The sequence below is a fragment of the Labrus mixtus genome, chromosome 16 (assembly GCF_963584025.1).
Source record: "Labrus mixtus chromosome 16, fLabMix1.1, whole genome shotgun sequence".
NCBI lineage: Eukaryota > Metazoa > Chordata > Actinopteri > Labriformes > Labridae > Labrus > Labrus mixtus.
In genome coordinates, this window is record NC_083627.1 from 4,532,546 (window position 1) to 4,555,664 (window position 23,119).

The following is a 23,119-nucleotide window of genomic DNA, read 5'->3' on the forward strand; positions in this document are numbered from 1 at the left end:
CTTTTACAATGCTCACATTTCTTTGTGTCTCTTTCTCCTGCTCCCTCCCTTTCATTCCAAATAGAAGATTACAGTGTGGAATCATGCAAATTAAAGTTTATCTTAGTACTCATGGTAACACCAGCTTACTCCAAATGAGACAGCTGCCCATTTTTTAACACTCATGTTCACAGGAGAAAGGTTTGGCAGCCTTATTGAACATTTCACAAATTGATTAAATTGGGACTAAAATGTAAAAACATCCAGGAAAAACAACAGATTCTGACTGAGCTCATAGGACTTAAGACTAACCAACCAATAATGGAGATTCATCATTACCTCTGGCTTCTCTCTCTGTAAGTTCAACTTACTGTAACATTGGTAATCGTACTCTGTGTTTTTTTTTCACCATTGCACCTTTTCTGCAATCGCATCTCTCAGTATGGAATGCTGTTTTGTGTATATTTAGCTGGTTTTAATGTGCTTGTTGTTGAACATTTATCGTCAAAATTGGTGAAAATTCCAAAGCAATAGTCAAACTCGTGATTCCCATGTCTTCTCTCCTCCAGAGTAACCTCCTGTGCAGGTTCAAGGACAGGTTTCAATGACGACAAAGCTTTAGACATCAGATTTTACAACCAAAACTGGATGAAGTCTATATCCGATACGACTCCAGTATCTGCTATTACCATTCCTGGAACACACGACAGCTCGTCATTGTATGGAGGACCACTAATTCAATGTCAAGTTTGGACTCTGGAAAAGCAACTTAATGTGGGAATCCGGTATTTTGATATGCATGCTGGTCTTTGGTTGCCAAGCCATCAGCAGATGTATGCGCGGAATAGTCATTGGAAGCTTTGGAAGCTAATTAAATTTGATGAAATCCTACAGATCATTTTCAACTTCTTAGATGCCCATGGGAGTGAGACAGTGCTTTTAAAGGTGACATTACATGGACCTTTAAAGAAAAATGTGGGGAAACTGATGAATGAATCAATCAAAAAGTTCAAAAATAGAATATGGACTGCTTGGTCAGTACCCAACATGCAACAGGCAAGGGGCAAAATAGTTTTTCTCCGTAGTAAAACATATCCTGTCGGTACACTAAACCACAAATCATTTTTCTTTGAACATAATAAGCTAGAAAATGTCGAAGACAAAATAAAGTCAATCAAGTCACACCTCTGTAACGATTATATTGTTCAAACTGGCAAAGCAGCAGAAACTCATCGAAGTCCTAAAACCATAGCGAAAAAAATTAACAAACGGCTTTATGACTTTGTAAAGCATCATAAAAAAAGCTCCTCAAACCAAGGGTGCTTAGGGGTCTTAAGTATGGACTTCCCCGGTGCTGATGTCATTAAGGAAATCATTCAAATCCCACCATGCAAATGTGGCAGAGGGGGAGGAATAGGGCAAAACCACAATCAGGAAAATTCTAAAACAACAACTACAACACAAGGCTCACAGGCTATAGTGACAACACCAGAACCTGACAGAAAACCTGCATCAGAACCAACACAGGCACCAGGGACTTCAACACCTGCTCAAGAATCAGAACCAACACAGGCACCAGGGACTTCAACACCTGCACAAGAACCCGAACCAACACAGGCACCAGGGACTTCAACACCTGCTCAAGAATCAGAACCAACACAGGCACCAGGGACTTCAACACCTGCTCAAGAATCAGAACCAACACAGGCACCAGGGACTTCAACACCTGCACAAGAACCCGAACCAACACAGGCACCAGGGACTTCAACACCTGCACAAGAACCCGAACCAACACAGGCACCAGGGACTTCAACACCTGCACAAGAACCAGAACCAACACAGGCACCAGGGACTTCTGCAGCTGCACAAGAATCAGAACCAACACAGGCACCAGGGACTTCAACACCTGCACAAGAACCCGAACCAACACAGGCACCAGGGACTTTAACACCTGCACAAGAACCCGAACCAACACAGGCACCAGGGACTTCAACACCTGCACAAGAACCCGAACCAACACAGGCACCAGGGACTTCAACACCTGCACAAGAACCCGAACCAACACAGGCACCAGGGACTTTAACACCTGCACAAGAACCCGAACCAACACAGGCACCAGGGACTTCAACACCTGCACAAGAACCCGAACCAACACAGGCACCAGGGACTTCAACACCTGCACAAGAACCCGAACCAACACAGGCACCAGGGACTTCGACACCTGCACAAGAACTCGAACCAACACAGGCACCAGGGACTTCGACACCTGCACAAGAACCCGAACCAACACAGGCACCAGGGACTTCGACACCTGCACAAGAACCCGAACCAACACAGGCACCAGGGACTTCGACACCTGCACAAGAACCCGAACCAACACAGGCACCAGGGACTTTAACACCTGCACAAGAACCCGAACCAACACAGGCACCAGGGACTTCAACACCTGCACAAGATCCCGAACCAACACAGGCACCAGGGACTTCAACACCTGCACAAGAACCCGAACCAACACAGGCACCAGGGACTTTAACACCTGCACAAGAACCCGAACCAACACAGGCACCAGGGACTTCAACACCTGCACAAGAACCCGAACCAACACAGGCACCAGGGACTTCAACACCTGCACAAGAACCCGAACCAACACAGGCACCAGGGACTTCGACACCTGCACAAGAACTCGAACCAACACAGGCACCAGGGACTTCGACACCTGCACAAGAACCCGAACCAACACAGGCACCAGGGACTTCGACACCTGCACAAGAACCCGAACCAACACAGGCACCAGGGACTTCGACACATGCACAAGAACCCGAACCAACACAGGCACCAGGGACTTCGACACCTGCTCAAGAACCCGAACCAACACAGGCACCAGGGACTTCGACACCTGCACAAGAACCCGAACCAACACAGGCACCAGGGACTTCGACACCTGCACAAGAATCAGAACCAACACAGGCACCAGGGACTTCGACACATGCACAAGAACCCGAACCAACACAGGCACCAGGGACTTCGACACCTGCTCAAGAACCCGAACCAACACAGGCACCAGGGACTTCGACACCTGCACAAGAACCCGAACCAACACAGGCACCAGGGACTTCGACACCTGCACAAGAATCAGAAACAACACAGGCACCAGGGACTTCGACACCTGCACAAGAACCCGAACCAACACAGGCACCAGGGACTTCAACACCTGCACAAGAACCCGAACCAACACAGGCACCAGGGACTTCGACACCTGCACAAGAACCCGAACCAACACAGGCACCAGGGACTTCGACACCTGCACAAGAACCCGAACCAACACAGGCACCAGGGACTTCGACACCTGCACAAGAACCCGAACCAACACAGGCACCAGGGACTTCGACACCTGCACAAGAACCAGAACCAACACAGGCACCAGGGACTTCGACACCTGCACAAGAACCCGAACCAACACAGGCACCAGGGACTTCGACACCTGCACAAGAACCAGAACCAACACAGGCACCAGGGACTTCGACACCTGCACAGGAACCAGAACCAACACAGGCAACAGGGACTTCGACACCTGCACAGGAACCAGAACCAACACAGGCACCAGGGACTTCGACACCTGCACAGGAATCAGAACCAACACAGGCACCAGGGACTTCGACACCTGCACAAGAATCAGAAACAACACAGGCACCAGGGACTTCTACAGCTGCACAACAATCAGAAACAACACAGGCACCAGGGACTTCTACAGCTGCACAACAATCAGAAACAACACAGGCACCAGGGACTTCTACAGCTGCACAACAATCAGAAACAACACAGGCACCAGGGACTTCGACACCTGCACAAGAATCAGAAACAACACAGGCACCAGGGACTTCAACACCTGCACAAGAACCAGAAACAACACAGGCACCAGGGACTTCTACACCTGCACAACAATCAGAAACTACACAGGCACCAGGGACTTCTACATCTGCACAAGAATCAGAAACAACACAGGCACCAGGGACTTCAACACCTGCACAAGAACCAGAAACAACACAGGCACCAGGGACTTCTACACCTGCACAAGAATCACAAACAACACAGGCACCAGGGACTTCTACACCTGCACAAGAATCAGAAACAACACAGGCACCAGGGACTTCAACACCTGCACAAGAATCAGAAACAACACAGGCACCAGGGACTTCTACACCTGCACAAGAATCAGAAACAACACAGGCACCAGGGACTTCAACACCTGCACAAGAATCAGAAACAACACAGGCACCAGGGACTTCTACAGCTGCACAACAATCAGAAACAACACAGGCACCAGGGACATCTACACCTGCACAAGAATCAGAAACAACACAGGCACCAGGGACTGCTACAGCTGCACAAGAATCAGAAACAACACAGGCACCAGGGACTTCTACACCTGCACAAGAATCAGAAACAACACAGGCACCAGGGACTTCAACACCTGCACAAGAATCAGAAACAACACAGGCACCAGGGACTTCTACAGCTGCACAACAATCAGAAACAACACAGGCACCAGGGACATCTACACCTGCACAAGAATCAGAAACAACACAGGCACCAGGGACTTCAACACCTGCACAAGAATCAGAACCAACACAGGCACCAGGGACTTCTACAGCTGCACAAGAATCAGAAACAACACAGGCACCAGGGACTTCAACACCTGCACAAGAATCAGAAACAACACAGGCACCAGGGACTTCTACACCTGCACAAGAATCAGAAACAACACAGGCACCAGGGACTTCAACACCTGCACAAGAATCAGAACCAACACAGGCACCAGGGACTTCTACAGCTGCACAAGAATCAGAAACAACACAGGCACCAGGGACTTCTACACCTGCACAAGAATCAGAAACAACACAGGCACCAGGGACTTCAACACCTGCACAAGAATCAGAAACAACACAGGCACCAGGGACTTCTACACCTGCACAAGAATCAGAAACAACACAGGCACCAGGGACTTCAACACCTGCACAAGAATCAGAAACAACACAGGCACCAGGGACTTCTACAGCTGCACAAGAATCAGAAACAACACAGGCACCAGGGACATCTACACCTGCACAAGAATCAGAAACAACACAGGCACCAGGGACTGCTACAGCTGCACAAGAATCAGAAACAACACAGGCACCAGGGACTTCTACACCTGCACAAGAATCAGAAACAACACAGGCACCAGGGACTTCAACACCTGCACAAGAATCAGAAACAACACAGGCACCAGGGACTTCTACAGCTGCACAACAATCAGAAACAACACAGGCACCAGGGACATCTACACCTGCACAAGAATCAGAAACAACACAGGCACCAGGGACTTCAACACCTGCACAAGAATCAGAACCAACACAGGCACCAGGGACTTCTACAGCTGCACAAGAATCAGAAACAACACAGGCACCAGGGACTTCAACACCTGCACAAGAATCAGAAACAACACAGGCACCAGGGACTTCTACACCTGCACAAGAATCAGAAACAACACAGGCACCAGGGACTTCAACACCTGCACAAGAATCAGAACCAACACAGGCACCAGGGACTTCTACAGCTGCACAAGAATCAGAAACAACACAGGCACCAGGGACTTCTACACCTGCACAAGAATCAGAAACAACACAGGCACCAGGGACTTCAACACCTGCACAAGAATCAGAACCAACACAGGCACCAGGGACTTCTACAGCTGCACAAGAATCAGAAACAACACAGGCACCAGGGACTTCAACACCTGCACAAGAATCAGAAACAACACAGGCACCAGGGACTTCTACACCTGCACAACAATCAGAAACAACACAGGCACCAGGGACTTCAACACCTGCACAAGAATCAGAAACAACACAGGCACCAGGGACTTCTACACCTGCACAAGAATCAGAAACAACACAGGCACCAGGGACTTCTACACCTGCACAAGAATCAGAAACAACACAGGCACCAGGGACTTCTACACCTGCACAAGAATCAGAAACAACACAGGCACCAGGGACTTCTACACCTGCACAAGAATCAGAAACAACACAGGCACCAGGGACTTCTACACCTGCACAAGAATCAGAAACAACACAGGCACCAGGGACTTCAACACCTTCACAAGAATCAGAAACAACACAGGCACCAGGGACTTCTACAGCTGCACAAGAATCAGAAACAACACAGGCACCAGGGACTTCTACACCTGCACAAGAATCAGAAACAACACAGGCACCAGGGACTTCTACACCTGCACAAGAACCCGAACCAACACAGGCACCAGGGACTTCAACACCTGCACAAGAATCAGAAACAACACAGGCACCAGGGACTTCAACACCTGCACAACAATCAGAAACAACACAGGCACCAGGGACTTCTACACCTGCACAAGAATCAGAAACAACACAGGCACCAGGGACTTCAACACCTGCACAACAATCAGAAACAACACAGGCACCAGGGACTTCAACACCTGCACAACAATCAGAAACAACACAGGCACCAGGGACTTCAACACCTGCACAACAATCAGAAACAACACAGGTACCAGGGACTTCTACACCTGCACAAGAACCCGAACCAACACAGGCACCAGGGACTTCAACACCTGCACAAGAATCAGAAACAACACAGGCACCAGGGACTTCAACACCTGCACAACAATCAGAAACAACACAGGCACCAGGGACTTCTACACCTGCACAACAATCAGAAACAACACAGGCACCAGGGACTTCAACACCTGCACAACAATCAGAAACAACACAGGCACCAGGGACTTCAACACCTGCACAACAATCAGAAACAACACAGGCACCAGGGACTTCTACACCTGCACAACAATCAGAAACAACACAGGCACCAGGGACTTCAACACCTGCACAACAATCAGAAACAACACAGGCACCAGGGACTTCTACACCTGCACAACAATCAGAAACAACACAGGCACCAGGGACTTCAACACCTGCACAACAATCAGAAACAACACAGGCACCAGGGACTTCAACACCTGCACAAGAATCAGAAACAACACAGGCACCAGGGACTTCTACACCTGCACAACAATCAGAAACAACACAGGCACCAGGGACTTCAACACCTGCACAAGAATCAGATGTACCCAAGACAACAGAACCTAAAGCATATCCTATAAATCCACCAGCCACTTTGCCTGCAGAAGTACCGGGGTTACATCCTCCTGTGTTGCCAAATCTTCCTCCTAAAATAGAACACAAGCTACAACCACCATGGAGAAGGCGTAACTGTCATAGAGGGTAAATCCAAGGCAGTAGAAATTGATCACCAATGCAAATTTTACTGTCCTCTTGAATTCTGTGAAAATTGGGAATGGTGTTCTGCCATGAAATCTGGAATAAAGTGTAAGAAAAAGGAGTATTTTTTGTTGTTTTTATTTACCAACCTTCAAATACTTAAATACTGAAGTAACAATAGTGGATATATCAATATTAAGTCTTTTAAAGAAGTAGAAGGTGTTTAAGGTGATTAAAGAACTAAAACTAAGGACTGCAAAAGGATATAATAATACATTAAATCGAAATGCAGCTTTTTATGTGTTGGTCTAGCTTTTAAAAAATGCATTGAAATCAGGATACTTTGCTGATATTCAATAAGAAGGTTAATTTAAAAAGTGTCAATTTAAATGTGATCCATCATTACCAGCTTCAACATTAGGCCTATATGTGCACCTAAGTTCATAGTTGTATTAAAATTACAAAATGTGTTTCTTAAATTGGTAAAACTGTATATAAATGTAATTTGAATTGTTGTATGCAAAGCTAATAGTTCTTGTACACCTCTTCATGCAGACAATATTTTCGTTTAGTGAAAGATAACATGTCTTAAACATTCATCAGGCTTACTTTCTCTAATGCGCTCGTGTTTTGGAGTTTCATTAATAACATTGAAGGCGTGGACAAATTATTTCCCGGAGCCTCTACAACATGTGACTCGGCCAAACCTCCACTTCAGTGGTTGTTTGCTGATGTCAAAAAAACAAAGGGAAAACCCCGACTTCCTCCTTGCATCGGCTCAAAACTCAAACAGGAGCCGCTCGTCTCCTCAGTCACCAGCTGTGAGATCTACAGGATCGTTATAACCAGAGAGGAGAGACGAGACAGCTCAGTGAGGAGGCGTTGTGAAGGTAAGTTTATCTCACTTGATGTGTTAAATTGAAGTTCAGATAAGACTCACTTTTTGTTTTATTTTTACGCAGTCGCGTATTTAGCCAGCGTAAGACAGCTTCTCCTGTGTTTTATGTTAAAAACATTGACTTTTGCTCTAGTTTTAATCACTTAAACGGTCAGAAAGGGTCATTAATGTGTCGTTATAATGATTTTCCTTCTAAGTTATCACGTTGAACTTCTGTCACATTGATGATAGCTAATTTTACAGAGGATTTATTAGGATACTTGATCACCCGATTATGAAAATTAGCAATAAGTTCACTTCAAAATGTCTTATTTTAAGCTTCATAGTTTTAAAGAAATAATATTCTACAGTGTAGAAATACAATCTTTTAAATACAAGTAAGTGGTGTAGAAGTAGTCGCAGTAAAAGTACTTATTTATAAGGAATGAAGCCAGTTTTTATACAATAAGATTATGTTTTATTTAATGTATTAATAGGCCGATGTACAATATTTGGATTACCTGACCTCCTGTAATTGCCACTGTACCACATTTCCAAATTACAGGGCAGTTTACATTAGTATTAGGCCTATAATAATACGTTTTATCTGAAACTTCGATATAACATCATAGTTTCTTTCTCGATCATATTGTTTTATTATTAACCGAAATCTGCAAAGTAACTAAAGTTATCAAACAACTGTAGCGGAGTAAAAGGGATGTTTTTTGAGTTTAAGTTACAGTTCATTGCAGCCAAAGAAAATCGTTTTTTTTTTTTTTTTCTGATTTCGGACAAAATAAAAGGTGTATCAGATAGAAACGAGTAGAAAAATGAAGTTGTACATGACAGTCAAGTATGTTTGAGGTAAATATTTAGCAATGGGACTGCTTTGATTACTGCTCAGGTCATTATCATTACAGCTTTTAACTAGTTTGTCAAACAAATCAAACGTTCAAGATAACAAAAACTTTTTAAAAAGGGTAAATATTTATTTTAAGGTGTTTGTTTGACTTGTTCTACCCGACAAATAGTCATAATCACTAAGTTGTTAATTTCACTCAAAGAAAAGCAAAATAAATCTAATTTGAGAAGCAAACCTGGGCATTTTTTAAACTATTCATTGGTTATTATTTTGTCTTGTAGGATAAAAACGTGTCAGACCTGAAGTTTTGTTTGAACTTGAAGAAAATGATTGGGCTACAAGGGGCAAGAATAGATGAATACTGAACTTACTCCCTTCTCATGCGTACACCCCTGGAGTAAAAACATGTACCTCTATTTACTTCACAGACTCTGACACCTCTGCATGGATTTTCCCGTCACTCATCACAGCTCAAAACTCCTCCAGTCTTTCCTGTGAGCATATGTATTCCGGCGAATCCGACCCCTCCTCTGACCCCAAGTTCCTCGAAACCCAGCTGGTCTTCTTTCACAAGCTCGGGTACTCCACGACTCAGGTCCGGGACGTTCAGCAAAAGTTTGGCCGCAGTCTGGACAGGGACAAAGTCCTGGGTGAGCTGGTTAGGATCGGGGCCACTCAGAAGGCCAAGCAGGGGCCGGTGACCACCATATCGGTACTGGTGCCCAAAGCGGACATGACGACTTGGGGCCCCACGATGCAGCTTCCTGTTGCTGCACCATCTCCTCCGAAAGAAGACAGTGGAGAGGATGAAGACGCTCTCAGACCAGTGGTTATAGACGGGAGCAATGTGGCCATGAGGTGAGTAAGCAGAACGGATTGAAAAGGAGAACCAACTACCAAAGGGCATAATGTCTGAAAAAATAGTAATCTACATGCAAGCACAGGAAATTGAATATATAAGAACAATATTTACATCTATACATGATTTACTAATGAATGAGTAATGATGTATTTTATTCTGGCTCAAATACATCATCATACAAATGGGAGGATTTTCTTAATTTCTCAGTTATTACATCATTAAGGTGATTAGTAAATCATCAAAATATTCTCATTATATTATCATATCAATCTGCAAGTCTTTGAAATTATAGTTTGAATAATTGATCAAGAAAAAAATTGAAGCTCAGACGAATTCAAACACTTCTCTTTGGGTGTGAACTTGTAACTATTTTCCAACTATCTTTCAACAAAGCCATGAATCGGTTAATTAAGAAAAGAATATAAAAATGAATATAGTCACTGATTTAAACCCTTTTATCCTAAGAAACTGAAAAATATAGTTTTTTGGGTGGTCAACTTTTAATGATGGCTTTAGGATCACATCTCTGTGGTATTTCTTTCAAATTAATTTATGAAGTTTTATGAACTAAACTTTTGATCCTTTCATGAAATTAAAAAAAAAACAGCTGGCTAATGATAAAAGCTATCTTGGTTCGGCCCACTTTGGAGTGCTTATGGCCTGGGGGACAGGTTGAGTATAGTGTCAAGGGAAGCCTCTCGTCGCTTTGTTTGATTAGGAAAACCACTTTAAGTGTTTGCTGGTATAGTCATTTGCATTTTAGAGTCATAGTTATTATCATAATCCCTCCCTCAGCAGCTTCATCGGCCACCAATGCTTTCAAACGTCACGAGTGAAAAGAACATCCTAACAAACATGACCAGTCCTCAGATAACTCACATCACCTTATCTCACCTGATGAATCACTCAGAGTTTGTTTGGCACTGGGCTGATATTTATTTTAAAGATAACTTCAAGCTGCAACGACTGGTCCTGGTAACTTTTTGCAGCAAACAAAGATATGGCTAGCATGCTAAAGCAAGTATATGTTTACCATGTACACTGTTAAGCATGTTAGCATGCTAAGTTTTAAGGATTACATTTGAAGAAGCAGTGAACAAAGTACAGCTCAGGCTACAGGAAGATACAGTTGTTTGACATGTATTTGATCTCAACACTAAACTTGACTAAGTACCGAGGCAACCGTTCAAACAGTTGTGGAGACGTTTCAAGTATTTTGGCTTTGAACTCAGAGATTACAGGTTAGCCTCTGAAATGACAAATCATTGTGACAAACTCATCAGGAATTGCAGTGCGAGTTGTCTCTGTGTTTTGTGTTGAAATCACCCGAGTGGTTGTTCAGGCTTGATGCCGTTTTATTCGGAGGACAATAAAGGCTTCACCCAACTGTAGTCTGCAGAAAACGCTCAGCGTCTGCGCCAGAGCCCCTCCCACTCTCAGTCAGATCCATGTGAGTGAATTAAAACCCGAGCGAGAACTTGACAGCTTTTCAGCACCGCTCAGACTGATTTATTTACCACAATTTTAGGAGATCTGCCCCCGGCTACACTCAACCTTTTCCCTCGTTCACTTTCTCACACCCAGACAAGCACACACAGTTTGAAGCACAGAGAAATGGGTGAGGGAGTGAGACAGCCAAAGAGTACAGTGTGTAAACTTAGAGTATACACACCTCTCTGTCCTCTTGCCTTTCCCCTAGCCAGGCACGCCCGTTTGGGCACGTTGCAGACGAGCAGCTTGAGTATGCAAATCAGGGCACGTACATGCTGCTTACAGAGAAACACCAAATTTCAACAGGAACAGGCCTGGCAGCATTCCACAGCCCGGCCTCTCTTATTAGCTTTCTACTTCCCTTGTTTTTTCATTTTCATTCATTCTGACTTTAAACTTTGAAAAAACAAAATGCCCCCAAACGCTCTGAAAACTGGAGTCATATTTAAACTTATTTTAGCACAAAAAAAACCCAAGAAAATGTGTGTTACTGCACACACTTTCAAGCAATAATTAGATATTATTCAAGCGTACATGATAAATAGGGCCTCTCTGTTATTGTGAAATGTTGGATAAAATGATTCCTCAGGCCTGTGAAAAAAATGTAAAAGGGAAACATCCTTCTTTGTCGAGACATCTTGAACAGGGCAGAGAAAATTTTAACATTTGAGTAACAAGCCTCACACACACAGTCAGGGAAAGATCATTTATTAGACGCAAAACCACAGATTAACAGATGAATTTCTCCACAAATTAAAAACAAATAGATGAACTTTAGAGGGCCTCACTGTTAGTCTGGAGGTTCCAGGCTTTATGCTCGCTATGCTAAGCTAACCAGCTGCTGCTAGCGTAGCGTAGAGAACTAAGACAAAAGAAGTGATGACGTGAAAGAAGAAAGTGAATCAGCCTTAGTCCAAAATTATGAACCCTTCCTTTAAATTTTCAGTGCATATAACATGTTCAGGAATCATTAAATAGCCCAAACTTAATGTGGTGTTAGTTTGTTAATCAATCTTTCCTGCTTTCCATTCGTCGTTTAGCCATGGGAACAAGGAAGTTTTCTCATGTCTGGGAATCCAGCTGACGGTGAACTTCTTCCTGGAAAGAGGCCACACTGAAATCACCGTGTTTGTTCCCTCGTGGAGGAAAGAGCAGCCCCGACCAGATGTTCCAATCACAGGTATTAAAGACGAGAACTCAAACTCATTTTTAGCTCTTTCTATTTCCAGATTGTCCTTGAACTGTGGAGCGCATGACATAGTGGAATTTCTTTAAAACCTTTGTTTTGTCGTACAGATATTAGAGCTGGAAATATTTATTGAGTGACTCAGTGACGTAGAGAAAATTTAGTTTTTTTTTTTATTTTCAAGCAAGTGAGCAGGACATGGTTAGATCTGATGCAACTGCTGATTCACTGACTTGTGTGCTCGGATGGGAAATACCCCATGGAGATTTTTCTCAGCAAATGCTCAGTAAATTAAGCTTTATCTGCGATCTCTGTAAGTGGCGCTTGAAAAATAAAGGCGCTTGGGTTTTTCTGATGGTTTGTGATTACTGAAGATAAACTGTTACTGTCAGCACTTTTTTTTGCTGTTGTTGGTGGCCTACTTTTGAAGGTGGTTTCTGACTGCACGAAGCGTGTTTGCATCATGTAGATGAATAGATTAGTCATGCTGATAAATAGTTTTGTTGCAGGATGTACTTTTGGGGCCTCTGGTTGATAATTAACCATGTTAAATCTGTCTTCTGGGAAATACCTAAATCAAAATGCAACTGGCTTCCTGGAATGTGCTTTAATTTAATTTGAGGTATCGTTACTTAGAGTGCTGATGATCTAGATCTTTACAACCATTTATCACGGATTCCCCCTATTTTAATAAACCTTGAGAGAATTATCTCCTGATTCTTCAGATGTCTCTGTCCAAACTTAAATTAAGCAAGTTTTAGCTCATTTGCATCCCCCCCAATACTTTACAGTTTTGGTTAAATTTAAATTTTTACACTTTTCTACAGTCGATTTAACCCAAACTAGAGACAGACATTGTCCGCTGCAAAGCTGGTAAACATAGTGCAGTAGTAGGAAGATTCTGTATCTTACTGAGGAGTTGGTGGAGATTGACTGCAGACAAAGTTGGACTATGTGTCTTTAACTTCAATTACTTTAATGAACCTGAAACAATCCACCTGATTAGCGGCCAAGTTTTTGCATGTCAGTGATTCCCTAACATGACTTTGTTGGGTTTACAGATCAGCACATTCTTCGAGACCTGGAGAAGAGAAAGATTCTGGTGTTCACCCCGTCGCGACGCGTCGGAGGTAAACGGGTGGTCTGTAACGATGACTGCTTCATTGTCAAGGAGGCCTACGAGTCAGACGGCATCATCGTGTCCAACGACATGTACCGGGACCTGCAGGTCGAGAAGCCGAACTGGAAGCGCTTCATTGACGAGAGGCTGCTCATGTACTCCTTTGTCAATAACAAGTAAGTTCGGCCTTCTTGATGCAGAGTTATCCTGGCTGTGTTAGGCTGTGCTTTTTGTTAAAAGTGCGAATTTTACCCTGTCGCAGGTTTATGCCTCCTGATGATCCTCTGGGCCGCCATGGACCGACACTTGAGAACTTTCTGCGAAGGATTCCAAAGAACCAGAAAAAAAAGACATGCCCTTATGGTGAGAGAACCCACTTTAACACATTCACAATATTTACATGGCAACCATTTTACTTTGGTAGTAGGTAGGTTGACAGTCGAGTTAAAAAAAAAAAAAAACCCAGCACAACCTGTATGGGGACATTTTTTAATAATTGGTTTGTTTGGATTTTATGAAGATAAAGATAAAATTGTTGATATGATGGGCAGGGATCTTGTTAGCTTAAAGCCAGCCTCAGCTCCAGCTCTTTGCCTGTTGCCCAAAAGTTAGTGGAAGTCAGCATTTCAAATGTGACGACTGCCAAAAATGGGCATCAAAAGTTCGCTGAATATTATGCTAGCCTTCAGGCATTTCCTAGCTTATTCAGATGTTAGCTAACAAGACAGCTAGATAAGAATTTACATCTTGAATTTGATATTTTTTATTTAATCTATGAAATGTTGTCAGATTACAAATTGGTTTCTCAAAGTTAAAATCTTTAACATTAGCACATAAGCATTGTCAATGCTAGCATTAGCATTAGCAGGCTGGTTAGCTTAAGGCTCAAAGTACCATTGTGCAGAGCCCTGAGTGCCTCTTGACTTTCAGCTTTGCGATTCTAAAATCTTCTTTTTTCTGTTTGTTCTTTCAGGAAAGAAATGTACGTATGGAATCAAGTGTAAATATGACCACCCTAAGAGAGCCTACCAGTCAAACCACTCCGTTGCCGATGAGCCTAAGTACAACGCTAAGCAGCCCTCCACTGCTCAGAAACATTCATCAGCTCGCTCTAGTCATGTGCCTGGACAGAGCCTCGCGTTGGTGGAAGAAATGGCAAAGAAACTGACTCTAGGACCTGAGAGCAGCTCCTTAAAGAAAGAGCCCAGAAATGAAACTAGTGTTCAGGTGAAGGCCAGTCATCCGTCTGGCAAGAGGTCCACGCCTAGAAAGGAGAAGACGAGCCACAAGTCGTCTTCTGATCAGAACCTAACGCGGCATAGTGGGTCTCAGGAGCAGCTGGACTCTGGTTTAGGCTCTATAGACAGTCAGCAAATGGAGGCTCTTTGGAGTAATTGCGATAACAAGTATGGGAGCTCTCAGCATTCCCACAATGCAAGACAGCAGTACTCTGCACCATGCAGCTGCGAATATCATGGCCCTGCCAATCAGGGAACTACATCAGCTTTCCAGCTCCACAACCAGAACTACGGCTCTGATATGATTCCCTATGGTCAGCTCCCTTACTCCGGCTACGCAGCGTATCCAGTCAGCATGCCCGTGTATAGAGAACAAACTGATTTCCAGCACAGCAGAGTTCATGGCAGCCAGCAGCAGTACTGGTCGGATCCGTTTGGGGCTCATTGTAGACCAGCGAGGGAGTGCTCACATTGGGAGACTCCTCGGGGGAAACCAACGATTCCTGGTAATGTCGGGGAGGAGAGAGAAGTTGTCCGCAAGAAGCTCCTCGCTATCTTCAGTGCCCAGCTGGTGGACACAGCCATGAACATGTTTCCTCAGCAGATGGACCCGCAGAAGATGGTGGCCGAGATCCTCGTGCTGCAGAGTCAGAACAGCTCGCTAAGATGAGGCGTGGCCAATGACTCTGAACCCGCTGCCTTTAGTGGAAAGGCTACCAAAGACAAACATGAGTCAGTGTATTTTTGTAATGTGGTATCCACCTTTGATTTAACAGTGTTTTTGAATGTCAGGCTGTGGTACGTCCACCATATTCCCATGGCCCCCATTTTCCTCCAACGTCACGTTCAGACTGGAAAGCTCGATTTCTGTTCGACTGTCAAGCTTCTACGTTTCAGGTTGTACCGGTACGTCTTAAACATGTTGGGATTTCATATAAATCGTTTTTTATTTTGATATCAACTGATCAGCAACTGAATCTATGAGAATACTCTGGAGGGACAACAAGCAATATTTCAAGTAAACTAAAAACCCATTTTGTTTCCCATTAGCTAATGTCCCAGCTAGCATTAGCAAAAAGCTAATGTCAGCATTCTGCCACTTACTTGTTAAGTTAACTTGAGTTCGTCTTGAAGCTTTTATCAGCTCTGAAATTTGTGACACACCAAGATATAAAAGGTGTAAATGTAATCAAGGAAGAAGTGAAATGCTAACATTAGCTGTTGCCTGATATTGGTCAATGGCGAGTTATAAATCTGGGCCATTTTTGGGCCTTTTTTGGAGAAGACAGTTGTAGAGAGAGACAGTAAATGTTGGGTGGGAGGGAGATGACGAGCAGCAAATGGCAGAGATCGCAGAGAGACTTTAGCCTCTCTACGCGGAGCACACGCTCCGACCACCAACGATTAGCCATTCATATTTATAAAGTCAGATTATAGGAAGTTGGTGAATGCTTTCATTAGCTTTTGTCTGGCTAGCTAATGGGTGATCAAACATGTTGTTGTCCTTTGAAATATGATCTGATGTCCCTTAAGAATTCACTATCAATTGTCTTTTCCGTTGCTTATGAGTAAGATGGTACTAAAATGATGACATTGTTGTAGTTATCCTTATTAATTCAACTTCACACCGACGTATGAGTTTCACTCTGAGCGTGCCGTGATGTCAGAGGAAAATTGCCGTTGTCTGAAAAAGGCCAGTTGTAAGTTTCCTCAATGAACTTGAATAATTAAGAGGCGGAACATAAACTTCATTAAATATATCTTTTTTGTAAAATTCTAAAAGGAAAAGGTTGATTCAATGCCGTGTAATGAATTATCGGTGCATGTCACTGGTACTGTTAGAAACGGAGTCCAGTCCTATCAGCTCCACTCGTTACACAATACAACACTGTCATAAAACCTGTTTTTAAAATGCCTATAATGCTCAGTTGTTCTCATCACCGTTGTGGAGATAATAGTTTAATTGTGTGCTCTTTGTTTTTGTTTTGACGAGGTGAGTGCCTCATAGAGAAAAGCCTTTGTGTCATATTGGCACGGTGCGCGGCTTTCACAGCCAAATGTTGTGCAGGTTTGGGCGCGTCAACCCTTCATTAAAGTGTCCTCACATGAAGAGTTATTGGGAAGCACACTCAGTGAAGACGTTACTTTCTGTAATTAAAAGATATTAGAGGAAATAAGAATTCAAACGTAGAACTGGCTCTTTTATATTCCCAGTTTTGTTCATTTGGTGTTTTAATTATTTTTTTATTTGTTATTTTGATACTTGTCCATATTGTGACAAGAATATGAGAAAACAGAAGTTTGGTTTCACTTAAAAGACACCTGAGATGAAAATACAACTGTCTGAGAGAATACAATGTTTTTCAGTGTTTAATTTATTGTGTATTAATCATATTACTGTGTTTATCATGTTTATCATGTTTATCATGGTGTTAAGTTGCGCGGTTTGCTGGGCATTACAAACTTGTACTGTTTTTATTTCAGTGTTGTCTAACAACAATGAATGTTACTGTAAAGAAATACAAAATAAAGTTTTTTACAGTATCCAGAAACACTGTGTTTGTGTGTGTGTGAGAGGGTTCTTGACTTAGCGTCCTTTTGGGGACATAAACTTAAAGTCCGGTTGACCGAATGGGGACATACGCTGTGAGCCAATGGGGGAAGAAATGATTTTAGTCTTAATATTTGAGGTTAGGATTCAGGGTAGATCTTCAGCAAATGTAGAGAGGTCATTATACCTTTTCCAAAAGTGAGCGAAGATCACGTGCATGCATGTGTGTGTGAAGCACACAGCGCATGACCTGACTCTTGTTAATTACCGGAGATCACACCCATGCGGGCCGATAATGCAAACTTAATTTCACACCTTAAAACATTCCTGGAAGCACAAACAAAGAACAGTGCCAGGACTTTTGTGTGTGCCTAACGCTGCAACTACAATAAATAGATATGCAAAAAGGCACTAATGAAAGCCAATCCAAATTTAAGGCTTTGTCCCTTTCTACGAGCCTGGTGTTGCTGCACGTGTTGAAAAATAAAGGCAGGTCTCAATTAGAGGCTCCTCTGCACTTAGTGTTTGATTAGTTTGATGATCAAAAAGGAGAAAAAGCAGCAAGACACAAAAAGTAAAGATGAACTTCAACATCTGTCCAAGAAAGACAAAATCATTCTTTATCTACCAGTTTGAGAGTGAAGGTTAAAGGTCAGCTGGAGATTCATGTGTGTGTATATGTGTGTGTTAGTGTGTGTGTGTGTGCATCCAGAGAATGTGAGTGCAGCCTCTCAGGTGTTTCCTGCATGATGATCTGGAAAAAGACTCAAGAACTTCAGTGACAGGAGGGCCGGGTTGATTTTTGTTGATTTATGGCTTTACGGGTGCCGGGTGGGAGTGGGGAATGTACATGGGCCTTTTTTCATAACTGCTAAGCTATCTGGCGCCCTCATAAAACACATTTTAAACAACCAAAGATATTCTCATATGTCTACACAGCTCACTAGGCCAGCACAGCAATCATCAGTAGAGGTGGGAAAAATATAAATTTATGTAAAAATCGAGATTCTTATCTTCTGAGATTTTAAATAGATTCATAACTTCCAAAAATCGATGCTAAGTGCTAAGGCTAGCTCTTTACGAAATAGAATACCAAATGAAGCAGCAAGACATTCATCCAGTCTCACAGATGACTGGAGTAGATCCTGACGTACGTACTAATTAAAAAAGATTCCCAGCCGATACTGATTAGTGATTATATTAACAGGCGTCTCTCTCGATCACTCCCCCTCGGTGCAGCAGGTTGCCGTAGATGGGCTGTTTTTACAACGTAAGATCAAATTAGCTATCAGCAATTTCATTTGTTTATCAAGTTAACACAGTTTTACACAGTTAAAGATTATAGCTGGTGTTACAGCTGTGTGTCTGCCTGTGCTGTTTTGTCCCTTCTCCCCTGCTGTTGTCTCCAGCCCAGGTGAAGCTTCTGATTGGACAGCGAGTCGCACCTGGCCTCAGAGTTCAAAAGATCAGCGCTGTCTTCAGGAAGGAGGCGTTTGGAGTTGTGACTGCTGTGCCTCTCTCTCTTTTGTTATATTTGTATCTCAGTTGATCTTTGTTAGCGTTTATAAAACTGTCTTTTTATAATAAATCCCATTGGTTGGACGTTGGTAAGGTGCACAGTGTGTTTTATTGGGTCTATTTGTGGGTTTGTTGTTAGCCCCATAGGGCGGCGTTCTGGTGGGGAGTAACGTAACACTAGGGTTAAATCTGATGTGAAGACACTCTTCAGCCGTTTTCACATATATCTATATCTAGATATTTACAGGAGGACTTCTCCGGAGATTCTCCTGACCTAGTCGTTCACATATGCTCCTCACAGCGGGGGACTTTCCCTGTCAGAGGGGAGGGGGGATCGGGGGATTTCCCAAAGTAAGACGTGATGTAAAAAAACAACGCGGAAGTAGCGGCCGTAGCAACAGAGTCCGCTACACGACGTTATAATGAGAATATTTGTCTTTATATCAATGCTATGTGTAATCCAATGGAATGACAACATCCAGAAAAGAGAGGAGAACAACATACTGACGAACAGAAAACAGAATGCAGACGTTTAATTACGTGCACGGAGATCGTAGAGGTCGCGTGCAGACACTTTAGACAGTCACTAGATAAACGTCATTCTCTTTCTATTGGCTCGAATTGAAATCTCCGGAGTATATGCTGCAGCGTTCAGACATCAGCTCACTCGGATATTCTGCGGATAAAATACGAGAGGTCTGGAGGAGAAACTCTGGTTAAAGTCTGCGTGAAAAATGCGTCTGTTTGCGTTCACACGTAGCCTAAAGAACCTCCGGGTAGACAAATCTCTGGAGTTTTTTCAGGAGATTTCTGTATGTGTGAAAAGGGTTATGTAGCCTTTCTCATCTTTGCTGTGCACAAGTTTAGCTTGAAAAGAATCAAAAGGCCGCCTCGTACTGACGCTTGTCCAAAACAAAGGCAGGGTCATTTCATAAACTGAAGTAATTTCAACAACGCTACCATTTGATCGATGTTTAAGTACTGTTTTATCTCATCTCTGTCAAGTCCTGATGGGCTTGTTGTCTCTAATGTACTCCATCTGTTGTTTGTTTGTAAATGTATGCATGGTCTGAGTGGACTGTTTAGATGAATTGCCCTCTGGGATAAATAAAGACTTCCAAGTCTAAGTTTCCACACGTTTCCAAGTTGTTATATAACTTGCATAATTATTAATCACACACATGTTGTGAAATAGAGAGGAAGCCTTTAATTATTCATTATGAAATTTGTGGGAGTAGGAGGTTAACAAAGAACAAAATGCAAATACTTAAGCAAATGAGTCCTACCTCAGATGTGTATTTAAGTCGACTGTGTAAACACACTAAGTCATTTCCCTTCTGACTATATGCAAATGAGGAGAGGCGTGTGTTCATGTCATGTACTAACCGGTTTGTTGTATTTGCATAGCAGTGATGTCTGTTTTCTGTAAAACATCTGTTCTCTACGCTCTGAACACGCCGAGTCAACAGGTCATCAGAGGCGCAGGTTGAAAGCGAACACAGTTGTCGACAGTTGCTTTCAAGCCCCCGTAATTTACTGGTTTGAGTATCATGTGCACTAAATGAGGTCAAAGGAGTTGATCAGATAATGATGAAGTGGGTGTGTAAGAGTGGGAGAAGGTTACATTGACATTTTAAAGCGCTTCAGAACATGAAAAGATAAAACAGTTTGACTTTGTCTCTGTGTGTTTTCAGGGGGCAGGTGCTGAACACGATGAGCTGTGTGGTCAGTGTGTAATCTTCACACATTCAGCACATTCAGATTTATGACTCATTTGTTCTCAGGTTGATTGTGACTCAAAACTAATCGACACACTGAAATATTACAAACGTACCCAAGTTCAAAAGTGTAATGTGGTAAGGTCACTGAAACAGCAAGTAGTAACCAGGACAGAAGATTAGAGCTGAGAAAGGTCCTATCCACTTTTTTATACATAGCATATGATAAAAAAAAACGTTTAAGTTTACCAATTTGCTCAATAAAAAAAGAAGCAGGTGTAAAAACAAAAGCAAGAGCACCTTAAAATACAGATAAAAAATATAAACACCAATAAAAAGATACAGAAAGAAAGAGACCACACAACCGCACAACTCAATGTGTGTGTGTGTGTGGGTGGGGGGGACCTCAAAGACCTCCCGGGGGGGGGGGGGGGGGGGGGACTTTCAGGAGGTCAGAGATGAGCAGAGGTGCTTACTTACACAAAACAAATCACAAAGTTTTAAAATGAATTCTGAATTGAACAGGGAGCCAGTGGAGGGAGACGAGGGCGGGGGTGATGTCCTCGTGTTTGCAGACGAGCAGCAGCGTTGTGAACCAGCGGTTCTCAAGTGGTGGGCTGGGACCCAAAAGTGGGTCACAGGGATGGTTTTAGTGGGTCATGAATGTGGGCCTGGAAAATGAATTGCATCAATGAAGCACTTTTTAAAAAAAAAAATTGGTTTTGTTCTGTTTCTTTGTTCTTCCACATGTTGTGCGCTCTCCGAGGTCCAGACTGCTCAATTTTTTAATTAAATTAATCTGATTGATTAAAAAAAATAAACAGTAATTTGGGTCGTGAGTTTTCATGACGTAGTTGGTGGTGGGCTGACAACTACTGATTATGAATAAACACCCTCATACTGCACATTAAAGGAAAAGCACAGCATGGACTTGTTGCCCACTTTTTGTGTCCTGATCCACCAGTTGAGAACCGTGGGGTCTAGAAGAGAACCTCCAAGTCCATTTACCATGTACCTGTAATGAATACAGGTATCTGTATTGAACTCCACCCTCTATAATATCAGGTTATATAATGAAAATAAATAAAAGGCCTGGTACAAAAAGTTTTTTGGTTCTGCTAATAACCCCTTTCATGAACTCTGAAGACAACCATCAATTACTGAAATTATATTTATTATTAAAGGTCAACCAGGGCTGCTTTGCGTCACAAGGCACTACCCTCGCTTATGCAAATCACTAAATGTGACCTCAGCCTTTTTTATTCCATCGAGGTCACCTCTGGACTCCGAAGCTTAAATGAGGACGGACAAAATGCAAATGGCTTCAAACAGTAATCCAAAAACCAAAGAGTGATAAATAAGCTTATTTTATTCATGTTCATCTCTAAAAGCATCCCCTATTGTTAAATGTGTTTTTTAAGTTGAATTAGGTACATTGACATGATTAAATATTGGTTGTTATGGTTTAAACTTTGGACAAATAATCCAAATCAACACGATTACAATCCTGTGGCGGTGAAGCTCACACGTCACCGAGTCAATAAGGGCTTCCAGGTAACTAGACCGGACTGACTGCGGGGGCTGGACACACTGTTCTGATCATGTGTGTGTTTTTTTAAATGCCATCTTTAAGCATGACTCATGTTCTGTCTGCGTCTTAACATAATATGCAAATTCTCTGGTTGGAATACATGAAAGGATACGCTTGACTGAAAGTATGCTCAAGTCAAGACATGGCGTGCGGTTTTTAGAGAGTTCAGTTCAGAGCTGGAAGAAAGTCCTCAGATCTGGACTAAAGTAGGCCCTGATACCACAATGAGGAAATACTCTGAAAACAACATTTTATGTGATGACATTAGATAAATGTACGCGCCAAAATATTCTAAAAGCTGCAACATAAAAGTCCAAGTTTGCTGCACAACTCACTTCAGAATCATATTTAATATCATGAGATTAAAGTTAGTGCATCAATATAAACATGATGTAATGTTGCAGCTTGTAAAGACGGAGCTGATTCATTCTTTTATCAATGGTCTGACTTTGCAAAATTGCCCAAATCTAGTATAATAACTGTACTAAAGTATTATAGTACACATATTTATCTTCAATGAAGTGTAGGTGAAGTTTAAAGTAGCAGGAAAAGTAAATATTACGGTGAGCATGGGTACGTCAAAATGTTCCCTATAGGTCAGTACGTAAGTCAAAGTTCAAAGTTCAAGGTTTCTTTATTGGTACCTGGAAAGGTGAGTTTGTTGTGCAGACTGGAGGTTCGGTGTTCTAATAGCTACAACACATATTCAAGGTTAAAAAGACCAGACAGAATACATAAGAACAAACATCGTCATTACATCAGGTCATGGCAAAGTCCTTACACTCAAAAGTTGAAATACCTGGCTCCCCCCTACCTGTCTGAGCTCCT

General features: G+C 42.7%; 2 protein-coding genes across 2 annotated transcripts; both read left to right on the forward strand.

Moving 5' to 3' along the window:
* Positions 1–557: 557 nt before the first annotated feature.
* Positions 558–8,251, forward strand: LOC132991496 (1-phosphatidylinositol phosphodiesterase-like). The gene is made up of 2 exons (XM_061060280.1): positions 558–1,458; positions 8,240–8,251. Exons 1-2 carry the CDS (start codon positions 628–630, stop codon positions 8,249–8,251), a joined length of 843 nt encoding a protein of 280 aa, XP_060916263.1. The 5' UTR covers positions 558–627.
* On the forward strand, positions 8,049–17,465 carry zc3h12ab (zinc finger CCCH-type containing 12Ab). The gene is made up of 6 exons (XM_061059885.1): positions 8,049–8,167; positions 9,445–9,874; positions 12,410–12,549; positions 13,617–13,851; positions 13,938–14,038; positions 14,649–17,465. Exons 2-6 carry the CDS (start codon positions 9,519–9,521, stop codon positions 15,581–15,583), a joined length of 1,767 nt encoding a protein of 588 aa, XP_060915868.1. The 5' UTR covers positions 8,049–8,167; positions 9,445–9,518; the 3' UTR covers positions 15,584–17,465.
* Positions 17,466–23,119: the final 5,654 nt, after the last annotated feature.

What these genes read in the sequence shown, in the direction of transcription:
- LOC132991496 (XM_061060280.1), top strand. Translation starts at nt 628, where the DNA reads ATGAAGTCTATATCCGATACGACTCCAGTATCTGCTATTACCATTCCT.
- zc3h12ab (XM_061059885.1), top strand. Translation starts at nt 9,519, where the DNA reads ATGTATTCCGGCGAATCCGACCCCTCCTCTGACCCCAAGTTCCTCGAA. An exon ending in ACCAGATGTTCCAATCACAG is followed by an intron (nt 12,550 to 13,616) that starts GTATTAAAGACG and finishes TTGGGTTTACAG; the next exon opens with ATCAGCACATTCTTCGAGAC. An exon ending in TACTCCTTTGTCAATAACAA is followed by an intron (nt 13,852 to 13,937) that starts GTAAGTTCGGCC and finishes ACCCTGTCGCAG; the next exon opens with GTTTATGCCTCCTGATGATC.